The sequence below is a fragment of the Lytechinus variegatus genome, chromosome 13, assembly GCF_018143015.1.
Source record: "Lytechinus variegatus isolate NC3 chromosome 13, Lvar_3.0, whole genome shotgun sequence".
NCBI classification, from domain to species: Eukaryota; Metazoa; Echinodermata; class Echinoidea; order Temnopleuroida; family Toxopneustidae; genus Lytechinus; species Lytechinus variegatus.
Genome location: NC_054752.1, coordinates 29,186,102 through 29,209,788, shown reverse-complemented (window position 1 = coordinate 29,209,788; position 23,687 = coordinate 29,186,102). Strand labels below are relative to the sequence as shown.

At 37.3% G+C, this 23,687-nt stretch overlaps 1 protein-coding gene across 4 annotated transcripts in view; it reads left to right on the top strand.

The window, feature by feature from the left end:
- Positions 1-22,538, top strand: part of LOC121426308 (pericentrin-like) — an 86,866-nt gene extending 64,328 nt beyond the window's left edge. For 3 of the 4 annotated variants that reach the window (XM_041622549.1, XM_041622552.1, XM_041622551.1), the window contains 23 exons: positions 531-695; positions 1,800-2,060; positions 2,855-3,013; positions 3,337-3,475; positions 3,739-3,923; positions 4,426-4,638; positions 5,338-5,499; positions 6,762-6,957; positions 7,523-7,745; positions 9,641-9,661; positions 12,883-13,033; positions 13,725-13,946; positions 14,373-14,657; positions 15,178-15,387; positions 16,183-16,341; positions 16,695-16,858; positions 17,069-17,195; positions 17,449-17,631; positions 18,152-18,361; positions 19,438-19,679; positions 20,135-20,497; positions 21,132-21,295; positions 21,837-22,538. In XM_041622549.1, the coding sequence (XP_041478483.1) occupies positions 531-695; positions 1,800-2,060; positions 2,855-3,013; positions 3,337-3,475; positions 3,739-3,923; positions 4,426-4,638; positions 5,338-5,499; positions 6,762-6,957; positions 7,523-7,745; positions 9,641-9,661; positions 12,883-13,033; positions 13,725-13,946; positions 14,373-14,657; positions 15,178-15,387; positions 16,183-16,341; positions 16,695-16,858; positions 17,069-17,195; positions 17,449-17,631; positions 18,152-18,361; positions 19,438-19,679; positions 20,135-20,497; positions 21,132-21,295; positions 21,837-21,886 (4,254 nt within the window). In that variant the 3' untranslated portion in view covers positions 21,887-22,538. The remainder of the gene's footprint in view (positions 1-530; positions 696-1,799; positions 2,061-2,854; positions 3,014-3,336; positions 3,476-3,738; positions 3,924-4,425; positions 4,639-5,337; positions 5,500-6,761; positions 6,958-7,522; positions 7,746-9,640; positions 9,662-12,882; positions 13,034-13,724; positions 13,947-14,372; positions 14,658-15,177; positions 15,388-16,182; positions 16,342-16,694; positions 16,859-17,068; positions 17,196-17,448; positions 17,632-18,151; positions 18,362-19,437; positions 19,680-20,134; positions 20,498-21,131; positions 21,296-21,836) is intronic. The other variant, XM_041622550.1, reaches the window with a different exon arrangement.
- Positions 22,539-23,687: the final 1,149 nt, after the last annotated feature.

Genomic DNA, 23,687 nt, shown 5'->3' with positions numbered 1-23,687 from the left:
TCAGACTTGTTTATAAACATTGTGTAAGAAGATGCATAGGTGTCGCGTTACAATCTGCATCATGGTATATCGCAATCCATCTTAAGAAACGTTCCATATTTAATTATTTGTTTGCGAAAGGTAGGATTTGGTCCAAACTCTGTAGTTCTATAATGATGGAGGGAGCATGCTTTATTTTGTGTGTCTATTTGTTTTTAGGAAACCAGCACAAACTGAAGTTAGTGCACTGGGGCTATTTTCCAACTTGTTTTTCTAGATTACTTTCTGCATTGAACTCGGATGTAATTGCGGGACTCTCCATGACAGTTCAGGGTCTAAAACACCCTCCGCCCCTTTTTGTATTATTTTTTGCTTATGTGCAAGTTTTGTAGTATTATTGGAACACTGGATCAATTTCAAAATAGGGGATTTACTTGACCAATTTCATTTTGAGGGAGGGAGAGAGTGCTGTTTGTATTTCCACACTTGCATCTACAGGATTAATCCATTATTGTAATCACTCCATTTATATTTCTTTTTTTCTTTGTTAGAAGCAACTTGAGCAAGAAGTAAGCTCGCTGAGAAAGATCATGGGTATTCGTGAGAGGGAGGTAACAGACTTAGAGGCACAGCTCGTTAGAACCCAGGAGCAGGCCTTATCCCAGGGGGAGGATGCTTCACAACTGGACAATGAGGCTCTCCACAAAACAATACAGGTGCACTGTAGTATCTTTTTCTCTTTGTTGACTATTTTGTGTCAACCGTTCTTGCATTTACTGATTTTTTTTCCTGAAACAAAATCCTTCCTGTTCATATCTTCCTTTCTGTTTCCTTTTTTTTAAGGGGGAGGGGGTCCTTTGTTTTCTTCCCTCTTTCTTAATTTCTTTCATTACCATTTTTCCTTGTTTATGTTAAGCATTATTTCAAATATTTCATTATTCTAATAATATAATTGTACTCTACCTATATATCTATGATATAATACTGGAGGGGGTTCACTATTTATAGGTAAAAGCAATTATAAATGCAATGAAATCAAATTTACTGTCACAATCGATTGTACACTAACACTGCTGTTAATTATGAAGAGCAAAGTTTTTTTTATGGTAAAACGCATATCAGTTGATTACATGGAATGGTTTCAGTAATTTGTAAAAATTAAAACCATTATGAGAAAAATGCAAGGCCTAGGGGTTAAATAGAAAGAATTCTACTTGCTTATATGCATGTGACGCTAATCTATTACTTTATCAGAAGTGATACAATAATGCAGCATAATCATCATGTATTTTGGTATGATGGTGGGCCCCAAGTCTGCGCACCTAACAATTTGAGTTAAGATTTAACATGAATTTCTTCTTATTTCACAAAATCTTTCAGTTGATAATGTTTCTTACATCATAATGAGTTAGTGTGCCAAATATCTCATAAAAATTTGAAAGAAATATATGATTTTCTTGGAAAAAACCTCGGGCAGTCATTTTCAGATTGAAAAAAAAAATGGTACCCAATGTCTGCGCACTCATTCACATTGCACACGATTCAGGGATTTTGATGACAAAAGGCTGCATTTTGAGACCGTCACATGAAATGCCCTGAATTCATTATTTTTCCACAATTTTGAGTCAGATTTTTTATGAATACCTGTCTATGCATTGAATGTGTAAAGTTTGTGCTCGTTGCGTATCTTCTTTTACTAGAATCGCGCTGATACGCGGGTGCGCAGACTTGGGAGACCGCGCAGACATGGGGGAACTGACCATAATTAAAATTGATGTTAGGAATAACATTGACCCTACACTTTGTGAATCATCTCCTAGGATAAAGAGCTTGAGATCATGAGCCTCAAGGTGGAGATGGACAGGCTTGAGGAAGCGGCCTTCCAAACCCAGCAGCAAGAGCAGCAGACAAGGATTCCGGAGGCCACACCCATCCCAGCAAGCTCTGCCCTGGAGGAGGCGGTCAAGAATCTAGAGGAGGAGCTCAGTCAAGAGAGGAGTCGAGCGTCCGAGATGGAGGCCGACTACCAGAGACGGTTGGCCGGTCTCAAGGGTCTTTCTCCTGGAAAGACTCTGGCTCAGGTAAGGGTTGTTAATGCTTTGACAAATTTGTGTAGATTCTATATCCTTGGGTTCGTAACATAAAGCTTAGCAATGATTGTAGAATATTATTCTATGATTGATTGCATTAAATACAATGTACAATCATGAAAATCAAGCATACAATTAATTTCTAATTGTTTGTGTTACAGGACCCTGGGCCCCATTACATAAAGATATGTAGTGTTAAAAGTCTACTCACAATCACTACAGGTTATATTCATGTCCTGAAAAGGACCACCCATAATTGACATTTCGGCAGGTATTTCTTGCTGTCTCCAGGCAGGTTACACATTTCTCTTTGTTTCATAGTTTTATCCTGAAGACAGGAAGACTGTACTTGCCAAACACGATACATCTAGTGCAACTTTAAACCTTTACATTGATTTGTTCTCAGCTCTGGAACCCTTCTGAAGTGTCCATGTACCTCCATAAGGTCTCCATTTATTCAAAATGAATTACAATAATGATGATTTTTTTTTACTTTCAGGGAGTTGTCAAACCATGCTTACATTATTATAGGAAAAACTCATATTTTGTAATAACCTCAAAATTGAATAGAAAAAGTAAATTGTGTTTGTCACGGTTTTGTGAAACTGTCTTGTTTCACAAGCAATTTGGATTTTTTTCTCTATTCAATAAAATAATCTTCATACTAATGAAATTTAAATAGTTTTTTATTCTGGTGTTTCAAAGCATGCAGGTACATTTCAGCTGACTAACAAATATACTTGTTTGGAATTTGATTCAATATTTTTATGTCTTAAATTTGACAGAAACTGAATGAGATCCGTGAGGAGCTCACCAGCCAGCACCAGGAGCATGTGGCTGACATCCAACGCACCATGAACAAGGAGGCGGAGCTTCGTATCGAGCAGATCAAGAAGGAGCACGCCCACCAGATACAGCTCCTTGAGGAGCGCACAAGATCACAGGTTTGTAGTAAATCAAGGGCATAGGGCAGTTTTCCCCAAATTGTCAGAATTGTTAAATTTAATTGGAAAAGGGCCACATAGATTATTTTAGGGTTCAAGATCACAGTTCTGTCATTATGATGTTCAAGGTAAAGGGTAGCATCACTTGATTGTCAGACCTGTACCAAATTTCAGGAACCGTATTGGAATTGAATGTAGACTTTTGAAACTTCTGTGAATGTGACAGAACTTTTTTCCCCCAATATCATCTCTCAATCTCCCTTTCATTGATTATAATTATTGGTTTGACGTGATGATATTTGGTTTTTGTTTCTTCAATAAAGGTGCAGGAGGCAGTGCTGAAGACCAATCAAGATCTACTGGTTGCTCACGGGGAGGAGAAGGCTAGGATTGAGGAGGAGCATAGGAAGCAGATGGATAGGCTTGCTGCAGCCACGCCCATCAATATCAGCTCACTCGGAGGTAAGCTAGTATACCAATGTTGACTTCTCATGAAAATGGTGGTGAAAATTATGAATCCTGTGGTGTTGTCCATTCTGGACCATTTATCTCCCCAATCACTAGTTAAGCTGATAGTTTTGGAAATACTGATTTTTGCCCCAATTTTGTCGGAGGCATTGAGAAAAATATTAATTTGTTTCTTCTCGGCAATGAATGCAGCAACTTTATATGATTAATCAGATGCATAAATATTTAAGTCTTTGTTTTGTTATTCTTTGATATAGATGTTGGAGACCTTTTACACAAGGAGGTTGAAAACACAGCAAGATTGGACTCCAACCTTCTTGGTCATCTGAGGCGTCGTCAGGGCGGAGTAGGGAGAGAGCAGCCCCCAGGGGAGGGGTCCATGACAAACGGGGATACATCTGACCTTGATATGACCAATGGGGAGATACCACCAAGGTTACAGGTATGGAGGGGTTGATGTGATGATGATGATGGTGGTGGTGGTGGTGGTATTGATGATGACGATAATGATGTTGATGATGGTGGTGGTGGTGGTGGTGATGATGGTGATGATGATGGCGACGATGATCATGATGATCATGATGATGGGGATAATGATGATGGTGGTGATGATGATGGTAATGATGATGGTAATAGTGATGGCAATGGTGATGATGGTAATGATGATGATTAGGATGATGATGATGATAGTAATAGAGATGGCAATGGGGATGATGATGATGGTGGTGTTGATGATAGATGGTGATAATGATGGTAATCGATGATCATGAGGTGGATGATGGTGTTTATCACATTATATGCGCTACTGATCATTGTGGTTTAATGCATCTGTGAAGTATGTAGAGACATTGATGCATTACATATCTAGGATTTTGATGAAGGAGACTCTCTTCTGAAAAAAAAAACACAAAAATGACAGCACAATTTTACTTTTTATTCCACAGAGTGTCTTAGCCAGACTTCACAGCGAGGGTCTCCAGGTCCTATCCCTCTCCGACCTTCGCTACCTACGCCAAGCTACCTCACCTCGCCCCTCTGTCCGAAGGGGCACGGACATTGCCTCATTGCAGAATGCCTGGCAGAATGAGAAGCAAGCTCTCCTAGATGCCATCCAGGCATTGAAAGATTTAATCACACAAACCACTGCTGGTCTCAGGGTGAGTGTCTGGACCCTGTCTCCACAAGCATCTTACCTAGTGATTTTCACAGAAAAATGTTATAAGCTACTGAAATGGTATTATGTTATTGGTTGAGAGCACATTTGTTGGTCCAAAACATGGATGAGATACTTTATTTGATGCTCCCTGAGCACTGGGGTGTGTTTCATCAACATTTTCATCCGATGATTCCGATTCCGGAATGTGATTGGCTGAGAGGTGCTGTTGCAATAGTAACTGTCGGATAAAACGGTACTTGTCAGATAAAACGTCTGACAAATCCTTTCATGAAACACTCCCCTGTTTATTTGAAATGGGCTATCAATGGCTAGTTACAAGCTATTGTTCTAAGGTACTGAAATAATGCCATCTGATTAGCTCAAAAATTTGTCAGTGTAAATAATTGATGAAGTATGTCATGAAATGCTTCCCCAAAAGTAAAGACACTAAGACATCCTCTTGTTCAAAATAGAATTATATTTCTGATATGAAATATGCGTGTCAAAGAATGTGCAGTCCCTTTTCATAATTTCTTAGTGACTTCTTATTTCAAAGCGGTTTGTAATTTTATCATGCTGATTGTTAATCTGCCAAAACTGGCAATACAAGCTTCGGCTGCATGCAATGCCATATTTTTATCAATAAACCTATTATGTTGTATTGAGTTTGATTTGAATTCATCCGATTGTATCCTATCAGAATGATGAACATGACTGGAGGGGAGACCTACTTAGGGCCATCCAAGGTGTCTTTGATCAAGAGAGGGAGTCCTTGCTGGCTGAGCTCAGGACACATGTTGTAGCCAGCGGAGACCAAGATCTCTCTCAAGTTCAGCTCCTTGAAAGGAGGATAAGAGAACAGGTAAGTTACACTTGATTCGATCAAGCTCAACTACTTGTAAGCTGTTCGTAAAATTATGTCTCAAATGTGTTCTGAGATGCTATGTCAGCTGCTTGGGGTTATATCATTTAGCACAAGAAAGGGTCTCCAGTCATGTGTTAACCCTAAATAGACTGAGCTATTTCGACGCCTAAGAAGACGGGGGGGGGGGGGGGGGCTGATTCAGCCCCCCCTTATGATCTCGGCCGTCGATCGCGACGAAAATTGGCACATGCGTTACCCATGGCATTATCTACAAAACTATAACATCAAATTCTGCAAAAAATCTCATGTCTCATTAATTATGCTAATTTATGCGTAAAATCATAAGTTTGCTCTAATTAATAAAATAATGCCCCTGAAATGCTAATTTTTGTTTCACATACTCTAGATAGGCATCTGATCGAATTGATTTTAAAAAAATTTCAAAATCACATTTATTTTCTTATGTATTCTATTGTTTTCTAAATTTCTTATGTATTTCTTTGTTTTTCGACTTTTTGTTTTTTATTGTTTTTTCAATGGAAATTGTCGGGGACTTTATTTCTACCATAAAAAAGATAAAATTAATTGATTTTAAGCAGTAAAAGGAAAAATAATGATACATTTATGAATTTTGGCTAAGAACACTATTTGCATTGGATTTGTACACAAATTCACGTTTTTGAGTAATTTTGGGTCTGCATGCACTTACGAAATGTTGCGTAATTTTGGAACCGCGTACCCGGGGGTCACAATTTTGGTCTCAAAAGTTGCGCGAGACTTGAAAGTAAAAAGTCAGCGAGCGACGCGGTCAAAAAATTTCGCGCGGCGGATTTATCGCGAAAAATGTCGAGGGGGGCTGAATCAGCCCCCCCAGTCTTTTTGGGGTTAAGCAAGCCATTTATACCTTACGAACAGCTTTATGAAATGCCCCTCTAAGGTGTTTTCTAAATGTGATGTGTACTCATGTATACTGCATTGCTATCTTTACAAATAAATCTCATTTTCAAAGGTACATTCTTACATGACTTGTGTGTAGAATTCTGACATTGACAGCTTTTTGCACAATGGGGGCCCAGAAACTACTGTTATGTAATAACATTTCCTTGGAGTGATTATATTTCATTAAAGGTGAAATTTTGCATAATCTTTACAATGTAACATCTCTTTCTGAAAGTAATTGCTATGTACAAAAATTTTAACCAATCGTAAATATAAATCATGATTATCTATATTACAACTCCCCCCTGTAATCTCCATAGGAGAGCCATCACAAAGCAGCTATGGAGCAGATCTACGGGGCAGACCGCGCCTCACTTCTCTCTGAAGTTCACGACCTGCGGGTCAATCACAACGCCTCTCGCATCGAGCTCCAGGAGGTACGACAGAGATCTACCCAGCAGCTGAGTGCCTTGGAGGAACAAAGCTCCAACAGGGAGAAACAGCTCAAAAGGCAATGTAAGTTGGTCTATTATGATAATACCTTGAACAGGACTGCCAAGTGTCCCTGATTGCCACGGAGACTCCCTGAAATTATGACTGATTTTCAACATCTCCCAGATTCATTCATTGATTTCTTTAATTGGATTGTGTGACATTGATAAAGATTTCCCTCCTTTCTTGTAAATTTTCTTAGAAAGGTGCATATGAAAGTTGACAGCCCTGGCTTTAAAGCAGATTATATGCCTTAGAATGACATATAACTTGTCTAAATTAATCAACATAAACCCACATAAGTATGTGAATCGATGTAGAAGAATTAATAGGAAATGTATGTTGGTCTATTCAAATGGTTATTAATTTAAAAAAATCTTGAGCTTTCAAATGATACATAACTTGTTGAAACTGATGAACAATAACCCGCACAATTATTTGATGTAATAAATCCCACAATTATGTTTGTTATTTTACATTCATAAAGTATTATCTTCCCTTTGGCTGTGCTGTCACACTTCTGTTTTTCAAAACACAACCATTCTAGAGGATCTCTTTTTGTTTTCATATCAATGTCCACTTCACCCAGTGGAGACCATGGAGCACAAGTTCAGGCAGGAAAGGATCCTTGCTGATGATCTCCGAACCTCACTCACCGTTGAGCGGCAGAAGATTTCCCAGCTTGGCGCCTCGCTCGGCAATGAGAAAAAGCTGGTCTCGGACCTGCGGGATGAAATCGCAGAGCTTCAGTCTCTCGTCGATAGGCTGCATGCTGCGAAAGATGATTTTGAGAGTCGCATGACGGATGTCGGGTAAGCAGCCTCTCATCTTGTTTACAATTTCTTCCTGAAAATTAGTCACATTTAGTGTTCAAATTTAAAATCTGCATTCAACAATCTGTGATAGAGTGCTGCTTACATGTTTTTTAAGATGAAGAAAATATGCATTTTTAGAGTATATTTGCTTTTAATTGGTTAAAAAAAAAATCTATCATAATGAGGAGAATGGAAGTCAAGCTTTCAACTAACAATGAAATGAAACCCCAGTTGAACAAATTACCAAGCACCTAGAAACTTGGAAATCTTCTCTTTCATTATTCTTTGCACTTGTGATGTTAACACTTCCTTTGTCACTTGTCGTATTGAAAAGACCTACAAGTGTGTATGTTGTGCACTAGCCTGCTTCCGAAATCTCTCAACTCTGAACTCGATGTGCAAAATATTTCTGTCTATTTTGTCAGTATAATTAATGAATCTAACATGGATATTCTATTTGAGACTGGAATATTTTTTTCTTCTCTCAAATTATTGTTATCTATCTGCTTTTCTTGCTTTGAATTAATTCATCACCCATTTGTACGTTGCATTAATGTTGTCTTTATGTCAATTGTACTTTGTGTGCCAGCTTTGTTCTCTTTTTTCTCTCCAAATTCTTTTTAAAAATGTATTTTATGCATTTTTACATGTATTTGTTCATATGTTTATGAAAAACACCTGTAAAAGACAATACATACATTAAAGTGATTGGTTAACATTGGTTTGACTTTTAAAAAATCTGAGCTAGAAGGTCACACTTGTCACCTGTGTCTGTGATATGTTACAAAAATGAAGCCCAGAAAAAATTGCATTCGAAAATAATTATTTAGTGCTTCAAAAATTGAAATATAAAGTGACCGGAAACACCATCTTAATTTCATTCTATACACTTATGTGTACTATTTAGGCGTCTATAAGACGCCTATTTACAAAATCATGGTTTGCCTTGTAGTTTTAGCTTTTCATTCTCAATAATGGTTGTTTTCAGGGTTTATTAGTTCTAATACATGCACTTGTACACATGTTTCATCTTGGTTTGAGAATTTTTTAAATCGGCTGCTCACAAAGTTAAACAATACCTTTAAGTACAGAAAAAAATCATGAAAGATACATATAAAGTCTTAATATTTTCCATAAACAATGTTAATACATGTACACTGGATCAAATGAGCACATAAATGAAATCTACATTCTCGAGAGCGTTACTTCTCATTATTCAACTCATTAGACAATTCCAATTTCTGTTTATCATTGAATAAGACAAACATACACACAAATGCTATTAGTCATTTCTGATTTTCACTCCTATATATATTTAGTTTTAAGTCCTTGTGTACATATATAATCCCCCATTATGAAATTTTCTCCACCTGACTAAAATTTCTGTGAAATTTATAATTTTTCAAATCTTCTTTTTGTTCATAATTTAATCCCCCCCATATTTTGTGAAAGAAAAATATTTTGTCTATTCAAGTTATCAGTTTGTAGTCACTATTCTTATTGTCTTGTTTTCTGCAATACACAAAAGTAAATTTTTGTCTCTTGAAAATTTGTTTATGATTTCATTATAAAAGAATGGAATATTGAATCAGGAAAAAAAAGTGGGGGCAGGGCATAACTAACAGTCTGATTCTTATCTTTGTATTTTAAATTGAGATTCACAGTAAATTATTTACATGAAGACATTCAGATGAATCCTCTTTTTTACTGTACGTATTACTATGTGACATATTAAACAAAGTCCACATTATGAAATGCACAATAATGGCTACATTTATTGACAAGACTGAACAATGAATGATTAATATGATCCTGTTTAATCTCTGACATTTAACCATCTCTGTCTACGATTCTTTCATCTCCTGGGCATCCTTTATTTCGTCTACACACAGGAGTGTGGCCGAAAAAGCTTTGTAAGTTACCTAGCAACCTATAAACCACACCCCTAGTAACCAAGCTCCTCCCCTTTATAATGACATGTATATCATTCATCAGCCTGAATTAATCCTACTAACCAACAACAGAATTATTAACCCTATCCTACTTCAAGTAAGCCTGTTCTGGTGATTGCATGTCGAAAGTGGACATTGCATGCATTAACAACGTATTGTACTCATCTGTTATTCCTCTCCATAAAAAGATATTTTGGAAACAAATTATCGTATCTTGCCCTCATTTGGCCCTAAATTCAACATGGGCTATGGAATACAATCCCAGAAATCATAATGAACTTTTCAGATTTTATGTAAACTCAGTTTAATGTTTGGAGTTGTGTACAGTATCATTGTATAGAACCCTCAGACAAGACTATGCACACAGTCACGTATGAACAACTGGGTCCCCATCTTCCAATCAATTGTGATAGATTCTATCTAAACTCATCGTGTTCAATTGCAAATCAAGGACCTTTACATAAACACAAATATGTTGTTGATTTGCGTTCAGTTGCTACTCTGCTTTCTTGCAACTCACCATTCCATTTGAATTCGGACTTGATTTGCAACTGAATGCAATTCCCCATGAGATTGATCTTATATATTTGAATTTATCGCAACTCTTTGTAAGATGGGGCCCGGAGATACTAGTACACAAATATCATTGCAAGTGGCCTCCTGCAAAATAGAATCATTTCTAGCATTGTATACCCACTTTTCTGATTGAGCACAAAAAAATATTTAAGCTGAAATTCGAACACTGTTGATATATACATTACATTTGAAACAGAAATATTAATCTAAGTTTAATACAATAGGTGGTACTCATAGAGCTACAGATTACTTTAGTCCTAGGTTACCTTAGACCACACTTTTTGTAGGTTGCTTGTATATGGAATTCTTTATTCAACATCACTCAATGATCCATCTTGCCTGCTATTGTTTTAAATGCTCTTATGATTTTGTTCTATCTTAGTTTGATTATTTGCAAAGTATAATTTGTATTTCTGATATTTTTTCATTTGGTCAACGTATGCTTCTGTTTTTATTATTTTATAGTATGTGACATGTTAAGAATGTGTATGTATTTGGTAATTATTTATTTGATTTGCAAAATCTTCACGGTGGTGAAGGCCAGTATTCGCCAGTATGCAAAGGATTCGCAGAGGATGCTGATTTATTTGAAGAAAATTCAAATTTTATATAAAATCAAAAGTTCGGCCGACCTATAAAGATAATGTACATGTATTCTGTAAACATGTATAATGGTTTGGGAGCCATCTTACCTTAATCAGAAAATTCTTTTTAATAAAATTATCTACATTTGTATGCAAAAAAAGTTGCTCACAAAAAATTATTTTAAATGCTTCTATTATCAAGTGATGATACTTCTATTCTGACTATAGATTTCAAGAAAACTTTCATTTCCTTTTAAAAAAAACAGTGTTAGACTGCACCCTCCTAATACAGATCACTTATGAATTGTTTGAATACTTTTGAAACTGGTCGTCACACATGTATTGATATTTATTTTATAATATTTTGCATGTCATGGCCATAGGCACTTATTGCAGTATCGTTTCTTTATTCCAATCTTTATGATTTTGTCATGTTTTGTTTGTATCTGGAATATATCTTTTATGGCATTCTATGTCCAGTGCATAGTGTTTTTTTCAGCTTTCATAACACCTATGATACACAAATTTTAAACGTTGTTATTGATAAAATGAAATTTTGAATGGCAAAATCTATAGAATAGTTAGCCTTTGATACCCAAGATTCACACATACACTGTATGTGCTTAATTTATTTTTGTTTTAACCTATTTTGATGCTTTTTTGCTTTTTTAAAAAATGTGTAACTTAAATACAAATTAGATTTAGAACTTCCTTTGAGTATAAAAAAGAAAATGTATTAGTTCATCAAAAATAAGAAAAGAAAGAAAAGAAAGTGAAAATTTCATGGTCTAGGTTTATTTTTTTTAAAATTTTTACGTAAACTATTTGTTTAACTATGTCATATTCTCACATTGTCAATGAAGTATTTCAAATACATGTGCACACTGTACCATACAACTGTTTTAGTTTTCTGCTCTTTTAAAAGAAACAATTGAATTTCTCATGGAATGATGCTGCAGTTAAAAGATAAAAGTCTCTGCAACCGACAGAGACTACATAGAGACTGAATTTTTTTCTTCTGAAAAAATTGAAATTTGCTTAATTTTACTGCAATTAGAAGAGATTTCAAATCATCAACAGGTCACAAACCATTATCCGGTAAAGATTGATTCACCCACTATGCAATCACATCTTTGCAGCATCCACCAATCTACTGGCTGTTAGTGATCACTCAAACTGATTCGCACAGAAGCACATAATGTAAACCTATAATAGTTTTCTTAGTGTCATAAGGGTGGCACTGTCGACAGGTTTCAATGAATGATTTGAAGTTGGTGTTGGTTTTGGTCTGATTTTTACATTAGCACACCCTAAAATAAAAGTAAGTCAGGTTAGCATTTCATAAAGCTGTCAGTTATGAATGATTTTATGCACAAAGGGTGACCCTTGTGCAAGATGATATACATTTATCTCTATGGCAATGACTTACTAGTTGAGAACATTTCCCAGTCATTCTTAAAGTCACTAGTCACTCGTAACTTTATGAACAGCTTTATGTAACACATGCCTAGGACCCATAACACAGAGCTTAGCAAACATCGTAAAGCATTTTCTAACGATTGATAGCATTGACTACAGTGTACAATTAATCATGAAAAATCAATTGTACGATTGATTCCTTACCCTTGTGTTACGGGACCCTCTGTTGCCCGTAACACAAAGCTTAGCAATGATCATAGAAACACTTTTCTATGATTGATTTCATTGACTACAGTACACAATCAATAGTGAAAATCAAGCGTACGATTAATCGCTGACCTTTGTGTTACCGGACTCTGGTCTTGGGACAAGTCTCATGATAAGCTACCAATAGCATGATTTGGAAAATTGTTTGTAAACTTATATTAGGTCTTAGAGCTACGAAATGCATACTAAATTGTGCTTCCAACACCAAGACCAACACCAAACTTGAAATAATCCAGTGTTACAATACAATTTGATTATCACTTGAGTCTTATTTCTTGCTCCAAACCTTTGTCTTCTTCTTGCTTGAATAAATCAACTGATTTCCTTTTCTTAAAGAGCTGCCTTGGAGGGTGAGAAGGCAAGAACGGTGACGCTGCTTGAGAGTCTAGAGTCGGAGAAGAGAAACGTGTCCAAACTCTACGACACCTTATCTAAGGAGAGTGACCGGTCAGCTCAGACCAGGGACAGGGATCAGAAATTACTGAAGGTATGCATACTTCTTGCCATCTTACTAAGTTCTTGTCTTGTATCAGTAACAGAGCCGTAATGTTTCTGTTTGCTGATGTGCCATTGTCATATGAAACTTCATATATTACCTCAACAATAAACAAAAAAATTATGACAGCTTTAATAGCTAAACCAAGTTTTTTTTTTTTTAAATATAGAATTACAGTCCTACATAAGGTAGTGATGTAGATCGTTGTTATATGATAAACTGTCCTAATCTCAAAACCACTTGTGCTCAATAGAAGCAATCATCAGTTCTAGACATTTGAATTTTTTCCTGTTATCTAAAATAAGTGACTGGTCACATGATTTGATTTCAGCCTGTCATTTGGTTAGGATCCATATCGCTATTTTCCAACTGGGATGAAAAATTGAGTGATGATTTTATGAGAGTCTTGAAATATAAGTGGGCAATTTGAATTATGGTCCATTTACGCAATCTACCCCTAATTTTCTTAATTCTTTCTTTACCCAATTAACTGCTCAAGCCATGATAATTAAAGAGCATCATAAACTTTCTTATGAACTAAAAAACAGACATTTTGAGAAGATCTCACATGTAGAGGACGGACATTTCTACTTTACGGAATTGCCATGTTCTGTGAAAATAATATTTTGTTCTCTGAAGACATTAATTTCAATCATTTTTTTTCTCTGTATGGTATAAACAGGAAATGAGAAAAGAGTTAGATGTAGAGCGTGTGAAAGCCAACGAGATAAGCAAATCCCTCGAAGCTGCCAGAGAACGTGCAGAGAGCCTGAGCAGGGAGCTGGAAGCGGAGAGAAACGAGAGCGCCAACACGGTCAGCTCGGAGCAGATGAAGATGTTTGACCTCAAGAGGGCGCTAGACGTGGAGAAGACAAGATGCCAGGAAGCTCACACTGCGCTTCAGGTATGGTGGTACTCACATCATTTTGGACAATATCACGAGTGCAAGTAAAATACATTGATTGATTATGAGGTCTAGGATGTGAATATCTTTCAGAATGATATCAATCTGTATTTGCAAAGAAAGTCGTTGAAAGAAGTGACCTTGGACAAGGATAGGAAGAATCCTGGAAGAAACTTTCTGATATGACACAGCCCTAATCAGTCTACATGTATGAACAGCAGAACCTCAAGAAAATATGAAGTTGTTCTATCTATTATCAGCTTTACCTTACTGATTCACCATATGAAGAGACATAATTTCTATGCTCAGTGGTGGTTCCTTGATGTTATAATTTTTGGAGTGATTCAATGTAATAAGTGTTGGCAGATGTCTGACAGTTTATTGGTTTTGGAACTACACTGTCTTTCTCCATATTTACATTTGCAGAGGGAAAGGACACTAAATGCCCAACTCCACGAAACCCTAGAACAAGAAAGGCGGTCATTTGCTGATGACTCTCTCAGGGATAAATCCACTGTCTCGGACCTTCAGAATCTACTAGAAGGGGAGCGGCGAAAAGCCAGTGAACTTCATTCCACCATTCAGCAGCTAGAGAGCCAGATAGGTCGACTAGAGGGGGCGCTGCACTCGCAGAGGTCACAGGGTTCAGACGTGGTGGAAAGGGAGAAGGCTGTGAGTCGTAAACTGAAAGAGAGTCTTGAAAACCTTGATGTAAGTTTCTAGAACTTTATGAAACATGTTTTTAAAATTCTTTTAGTTGAATTTTTATTGTATTAGATATGAACACTGCTTATTAAAGTTGACTCAATAGGGCAAATACATTGACCTTGAAGAATTTCACTTACATGAGGTATCAAACATAAAAAGTAACAGAATTTAATTGGAGTAGACCTGCAATGTGTAAGCAATAGAAAATAAGACAAATTGTAATTGACCCTTGCTTTTCTCTGTGTTGGGTCCCATAAAAATTTGTAGCTATTAATAGGCAAAGAGATTTTTTATTGGTTTAACATGTCAATCATCGGTTACATGTGTGGTGAAGTTTGCAGGGAACAGTATAGACGCTACTTATATGTTTTTGCATATTATTTGTATATTATTGATAAACATCTTCAATCTAGCCTGTGTGTCTATTGACAACATGTTGCTCAAAGCAAAGTTTTGGAATAAATCACTTTAGAACTCTTACCAGAACCGGACTTTTTGTTTAATTACACAATTGTTCTCTCAGGCTCAATGCAGAGATTTGAATGCCAAGCTGGCCATGTCTCAGGAGACGGCATCGAAAGCCCAGGCGGACCGGGATCGGCTCCAGGCAACGCTGACCAGCCAGAAGGAGCTCCAGCTGGACCAGGAGACCAGCAGGGAGACAGAGAGGGAGGCGGAGAAACAGAGGCAGAAGGAGAGGGAGAAAGAAAGGGAGACTGAGAAGCAGAGACAGGTAAGCATATTGTTCAAAATAATAATAATAATAATAACAACAACAACCACAACAAAAACGACAACAACAGTGATAGTGATAATAATAATGATAATAATAATAATAATTATCATGATGATGATGATGATGACAATGATGATGATGGTGATGATGATGATGGTGATGATGATGATGATGATGTTGAGGATGAGGATGATGACGATGATGGTGATGATGATGATGATGAAGTTAGTAATAATGATAATAAACAGTTCTTGTATAGCGCATATCACAATTATGAATAATATCTCTAAATGTCTCTAAATATTCCACTTCCATGAAAAAATCATGAAATCATGAAATCAACCCTTTTTGTGTGGCGAAAACCCATTTTCCTTCTTCCTTACTTCACTCATAAATTGTTCAAGCTATGTGATAATTCAAGATCATTGAAACTGCATATGACCTGTTTTTGATCATTTTAAGACGTTCCACCATATAAGGGTTTGACAGACATATTTTATAGAATAACATCTTCCCATGGGTAATATGGGCATATTATCTTCAGTATACATGAGTAGTGTTGACCACAGAAATGTGAAAGGATGCTGTAAAAACTTGTAATAAAAAGTATGGCAATCATAGGTATTCTTCGAACCTCGTTTTGGGTCTTACACATGAAGGCCACATGGAAAGTGTGGTAGTGACTTTACCACATGAAGCAATGTGTGGAATAAACAGTGCAGGTCATAAATATCCTGTCACTGTCATGGAGAACTGGGGACTTAATCACAATCTTATCTATTGATAATGCAGAGAGATCGAGAGCTGGAGAGACAGCTTGACAAGCAGAAGATGGACGCCCTGGAAGATAAGCTGATAGAGACTCAACGAACTATCAAGAGAATGGAGAGAGAGAACATGAGAATCCAGGAAACGCAGGCCAATGATGATCTACATAGAGCTATAGAGAAGGTAGGGTAATTGGGCACTATATAGTTTTAAGTGCGAGAAATGATGAATATAAAACATAAATAAGTACACCCATTTCGGAGAAAGTGACCACTTTTTCTGGTGTGGTCTGATGTTCGATGCAGTGCCTAGATATCATACAAAATATACTTGTTGCAGTAAGAGGTGCATTATAATTCAACTTGCAGAGTCTTCTGTACTAAGATAAGTGGAGATTGAGTTTTTTCATAAAGAAGTTGCAGTGGGCTGAAATGAAAATAAAGTCACAACTGCCACCAGGAATACATTTCAAGAACAAACTGAAAAAGTATTGAGAGTAAATAACCAAGACTTGACAATGATTTCATTCTGTGCAGGAGCTACATAATGACTCAGGGAGCCCTTATCGTAGGAAAGAAGGTGGGGCCACCAAGACAGAACGGGCTAGTCTTGACCTGTACAAAGGTCAGCTGGAGTCCGTCAGACAGAGGTTACAACTCATGGCGGTCAAGCAACAAGAAGAACTCTCCAAGATCGAAAGGTAAGAGGTTAGGGGGTCAAAGGTATTTATCCTTTACCTCAGTCACAAACGATATCTGGTGGACAAGTGTTTTGACCATAGATCACAATCCTTTGTGGTTTGAATCTTCCTAAAATACTGAAAAGAAATAATGGAAAGAACAGTAATTGCAATTTCAATGATTTGAAAGAGTACATTGTTATTGGAATATATTATTCATTCATTCCACAGAGCCACACTTTCAGCTGATAGAGTACCATCTTCCACAGTTCAGGAGCTAAGATCAGTTGATGGCGCTCTTGTTGAACTTATCACCGAATTACGTCAAATACATGCTGCCCTCGCTCTGCTCTCCGAGGTAAGTTTGATTTAGATTATTTCCCATTTTCAGTTGATATTGTACACTTTTTCTAAGAATTAATCATACAGTGAAATAAAAACCCTCTCTTGTAAGGTATCTATGTTGCAATTAATTGTGCTTCATCAACCAACTTAGAACCTTCAGACATCATTGGAGTTCATGTAAACATACTGTAAAAAAAACTATGTATTCAGCCCCCCTCCCTCTTTTTAAGAAAACAAAAATGATTTTGTGATTTTCATTTGTCTAGTCCCAGCCACCACTTGTGACATCAACGGCATCCAGGATCAACGAGCGACTTCTGGAGCAGAATGCAGAGATGAGCAGCTACGTGTCACAGCTCAGCACAGAGAAATCAGAACTCAGGGGGGCGCTGTCTAAGCTGGAAGAGGAGATTTGGCAGTTCCGGCAGAGGGAGGCCCAGAGACTGCAGGTAGGTTGCTCTCTCTCCTAGTCTTTCTTTCAAAGTTTCTTACTTACTGAAAGGATACTGTGCAACTCCTCCAAAAGGGTTTAAGTGGGCCGTGTAAGGTATGCTTATCATCTTTATGGAGAGAAAGGCATTGCCTAGTATTTGGTTTGGTTAGTACTTGTGGATTGCTTCTTGCTTTAGATTTGTTTTGAATAGGTTGGGTAAATTTTTCCTCTCTAGATATATTCTAAACACCTGCTAGATCACCAGGGAACTTTTGAAAAATACTATAAGAAGCAGAGGATAGAAGAAACCCTTGGCTGAGCAAATTAAGTATAGTCAAGCCTGTCTTAGCAGCCACTTGTCTATTAGTAGTGAAAACCTTTCTATAGTGGCCACCAAAATCATCTCCCATTTGAACCTGTTTATAAAGACCACGTGTCTTCAGGGGCCACTTTTTCTGTTCCCCTTTGGTGACCTTTGTTGAATTGTCTGGCTGTACCTCATCAATATGTCTTCTCGTCACTATAACCTTATGCAGTCTCCAAGGGGAGGAGCATCCACTGACAAGGAAACGGAAGCTCTCCTGGCCAAAGAGAGGGCCACATGGGCCCAGGAGTGCTTGGCCACCCAGACCTCGCTACAGGAAGCCGAGAGACAGATCATCCAGCTCAAGCTTGACCTTGAGAGGGGTAACCTGAGGAGGGAACACGTCAATGGGGAAACCTCGGAGCAGCAGCAACAGCAGAAGGTGAGGGAAACATTTGAGTGATGTCTATGGATTGTGAGGAGGGGATCTTGAAAATGGACCCCACTAGAATTAGGCTAAGAAACTTTTGTTGGTTTCCCTGTTTAAGATATCTGATCTGTTATTTTTCAATTTTTTTCAATACAATGATGCATTTTGAATGCTTGGCAAATAGAAACTGTCAGTCAGTGACATCTTAACTAAATAGAAATGGAGAAGGGTGATGGTAATATAATTGGGCATTAAGAATAAAACTTTTGGATCATCTGACCCATTTTTCTTGATTGTTACATGTACTTCATGAACAGAGCCCCGTAGCATAAAAATTATAATAATAATAATCCGCTTTTATATAGCGCTTAATACATCGGAACAACGTGTCTAAGCGTTTTACAGTTATATTATTATCCCAGTCATCGGATTCAAACAGTCATTCCCGCACACAATGTGTGCACATCCTCCACTCCCTGGGGAGTATTCCAGTCAGTCGCCGGTGAGGCGCACACAGTACTGGACAAGCTACAATGACTTTAACATCCTACTGGGTACCCATTTAGCACCTGGGTCGAGAGTGGCAAAGTGTGGATTAACACCTTGTCAAAGGACGCCAGACCATCCAATGGTAACTACCATGGTGATTATCATCAAATCAAAATCGAGGATTCCATGCAAGTTACCATTCAATGGCAAACTTGCCATAAAGGCATAATGGTAACTTTTACGCAACGGGACCCTGGGCAAGCCATGATAGTACGAGGGCATTATAACTTAACATGAACTAGTAAATAGAGAAAAATAATATCACGAAGGTTCTCAAAATTGGCATGGGGACTTACACATCAAGTCTTGGATATTTTGTTCTAGGGTTCAGTAACACAAACGTTTGCAAGCAATCGCTAAATTCCAATGGCCAATCAAGATCATTGTTGCATGTGCACTTTGTTCAAAACACCGACTAGGAACCAATCAGAGTGGTTATTTCATAATTGGATTTCATCGCATAACCTTGATGTTACAGGACCCTGGGGTGGTTGCCTCAAGTATATTACACATTTTAATAATTTTTTTTTAATCATCAGATCCAGCGTCTCTACGGAAAGTACCTCAGGGCGGAGAGTTTTCGCAAGGCGCTGGTCTACCAGAAGAAGTACCTTCTCCTGTTACTGGGCGGCTTCCAGGACTGTGAACAGGCAACCCTCTCACTGATCGCCAAGATGGGGGCTTACCCTTCACCTGAAGATCTCAGAGACCAGCCTTCAAAGCATGGCAAGGGTTTCACCAGGTTCAGGAGTGCAGCTAGGGTCGTTATAGCAGTGTCAAGGTACAGTTCTTTAATCCTATACAATATAGTGTAACTATAACCGTTTTGCGGTCCTTCTAGATACTTTTTATGAAGAAAAATAGTTCAGCTTTCTTGGAAAATATATGACATGCATGAATGCAGATTAAATGAGGAAATATAAAGTCTGCAAATTAGTATGATGGAGTCAGAGAGAGTGAAAAAGAGCGAGGGAAATGGGGAGGGGGAAAGAAGAAAGGATTGAGTAGAAGGAGCGACTTCCCCCCTCTTACATGACACAACACACAGCTTAGATGTTTACATATTTCATAATGATAGCCACATTCAGGGACACAATGAGGAATTTCTTGGTATTATCACCTCATCACATCTCCGTAATTAAGTTGAGAACCATTTGAAAAATTGACATTTTGCCTGATTTAAAGCTTTCATTTTTAAATGATATACTTTTACACTATCAATCTACCCTTTTTCAGGTTAAAATTCCTGGTGAGAAAATGGAGACGTGCAACCCGGTCAGGGTCCCGAGAGCTCATGGGGTCGGCAAACGCCCCGTCCAGTGCTTCCCAACCCCACAGGACCGGTGCAGCACCTCTTTCAACTGCCTCGCCCACGACCAGCACCACCAACCCATCACAGTCGCACTCTACTGGGGCTCATCAGGGGCGCTATACCTCCCCTCTCAGGGCTTCCCCAAGGATAGGGGAATATTTGGGGGATTCCCCACCAGTCAGGGACAGGGGGGCGTATGGTATGATTAACGGCATGGCCCATGGGGGCGCTGCAGGGGGATATCAACCAGGGAGGACGAGAACCAGCACCTCGCCCCTCTCACACAGGTAATGTATTCAGTTGGTTTTTAGTGCTTAGATATATTATTACCCTTATCGACGTATTCTTTGATTGCTCGCACACAATTTACGCACTTTTAAACAGTCCCTTTTCATATTTGTCAACTATTTCTATCAAAGACCAAGTCCACCCTGACAACAAGTTAATTAAGATTAATAGAGAACAAATTTAACAAGCTCTGAAATTTCAATTGATGTAAAGTAGAGAGTTATAGCATTTTAAAGTTTCACTTATTGTCACAATATAGTTACATGACAAAAAAGTCCCAGGTAATATGCAAATGAGGGAATGGATGATGTCATGCACTCACTATTGTTTTTCTATTGCATAGATGTTGAAAATGTATGAATAATTTATTACTATCAACCTTTAACTTAAACATTCTGATCTTTAATATGAAAATTGCTTGCTTATAATAAAAATACTAAATGTAACAACCTTGAATCCAGCCTATAAGGTTTGAGCTCTACATTTGCTCAATTTGATATCATTTTGGAATCCTCCAAAATTTTGATTTTGAAAAGTTGGCATCTCTGACTAAAGATTTTCACATATATATTTCATTACAAATTATGTGATCATCATGTAGTCATGGAACTTATTTTTCTTTCATTTGACCAGACTTGGTAGCGGATCACATCTTGGCGCCACTCCTGGTGGCACTCAAAGTACAGGTAGACTAGGAGTAGGAGCCACGTATGCCTCGGATCTCAATGAGTCGGACGGGTCGTTCTATATCAGAAAGATCGAGGCATTGCAAGAGAGGTTAAGGAAAACAACAATAGGTAAGCATCAGTTGCACTGTGTACGTATACAATCCATCTGTCTTGTGCTACAGATCTTGGTTGTGAATATGTCATTATTATTTGATGGTAAAAAAAATAATGTACTCAATATTCTTTAAAATGATCTGAGTGAGATGATCTGTAAATTTTTCATCTCATGTTGAGACATCTCAATGTCGTTTTCAATTTCATTCTCAAGTTTTATCTCGGTCTCAGCCTCAGTTTCAATTTCAATCTTAAATTTGCTATCAATCTCATTTTAAGTCTTGATCTAAATTTCATTCTTAATCTCGGTCTCACTCTCAATCTGCCTTGGTTCACAGTCTCAATTTCAATATCAGCCTTTGCTCCACTCTCAGTTTTGTCCGCTTTCTTCATCTGTCTCCTCGACAATTACATTCTCTATCTTAGTCTGTGTTTCAATGTTTCAATTTCAATTTCATTCTCAATATTGACCTTGGTAACATTCTCAATCTCAATTTCACTTTTGTTCTCAATACCTGTCTCAATCTCATTCTCATTATCTTCTTTCACTTTACAGGGCGGGAGGAGAGTTCTTCCACATCAAGATACAGTTACGTCAAGAGGTAACATTAAATCTTCTGCTTGGCTTCTCCAGCTCGCCTATCCACAGGAAAAACTCACAGAAACTTTGTGAAATTAGAAACAGGACTTTGCCTCATCTTGTTGAAGGAAGAAAAAAGTGAGAAGGAAGGAAATGTGAGATTCCAATGAAATTGAATTCTTTTGGTGTTATAGGACATTATACTCATCCAATCATAACCAGAGAAAGTCACATGATCATTGACCCATCAGGCAATCATAGATGGTATCCGCAGTGATGTCACAGTTCATACCTTTATAGGGTTTACAAATCTTAGATCACCTATTTACGTTGTCGCTTCTTCTTCTTGAGCCAGTACAACATGCCTTCCCAGTCTAGTTGGGGATTCACAAAGATTTGAGTGTTGTTTATAGGCGCCCTTGAATTCCTAGTTGCGTCAGGTGTATTTCGCATCACCACATTGGTCGGATATTGCTCAATGGAGACATGGCACTGTTTAGTCGTCGGTAATGTTACACTTCAGTCTCTTTGGTGTGTTGGCGCTAAAGCACCATTCCAAATCAAACTGACCTGTTTGTGAAACACTCCCCTGGATATTAATGTCACTCCAAGGCCTGTTTGCATAAAATTACAATTGATTGTAATATGCCTTTGATAGTAATGCCACTCAAAAGGGAATCAATATCAACATTTGGCTTGCGAGTTACTTGCAAAAAGAATGAGAGGTTAATAAGTGACAATAAGTGTACAACAACATGAAGTGTACAGTGTAGATTTAATAAAATCAAGTACAATCAAGGACAATCAAAACTTACATGCTTGTAATCAACATATATCCTATGTTAGAAAATATTGTTCCCTTTGTGTTGTGTTTTTATCATTTAGATTTCATTTATTGTATATGTAGGCCAAACTCCACCGAGCATCAAGTTAGTCTGAATTAATAAAGTAAAATTGAATCCGCATAATAGTACACTGACAAATTTCATGAAAATCAGATGTGAAGTTTTATATATAAATCAATGTTTCACTTGATAAAAACAAAACAAAACACTATTTGTTATTTATGGACAAGACAGGTGATATTCAAATGAGAGAGTCACAGGAGTCATTTCTTTTGGATTTTATTAGATTAATATATTTTAGCTTTAGCATATTTGATGGAAATGAAACAATTGATTGAATCATAATTAGTTTCTAAAATGGCAATTTCATATCTTCTTGGATCAGTCAAGCCTTATTTTTAATTGTAGGAAGATTATTGATAATTCATATTCAATAAAAAAGAAGAAATTTTAGGGTTTCTGCTGTCATCGGCTAGCTCATTTGTATATGACCTGTCCTGTACATACATGTATTTATCTGTTATGTGAAATAAAGAAAAATCTAGAATGTCACAACTTTTCTATTTCACATCTCATTTTCTTGTAAAAAAAAAATTGGTGTCACAACTTTTCTACTTCACATCTGATTTTCTTGTAAAGAATTTGGTTGGTGTCATGTCTGTGTCATTTTTAAATTTTTATTCAAATCAACTTGATGTTGTGGTGGAGTAAGAAAGTAAGCAAGAATGATTTATTATTATTTTATGTGGTCATCACAGGGAGAAATTTATGAGAGTATGTATTGTGAGTATAACCGTAATGTTCATTCCCAGTGGGACGCGTTATTAAAGTAGATAGATAAAATGGGGGCATTCCCCAAAAGTATGAACCAACATCCGGGCCTGTTTCATACAACTTGTTATAATAACAGAGTCGGAATAGCCGTTATAAGCTACTGAAATCCTTCATTCTGATTGGCTGATGGTAAATTTGTTATAGAATT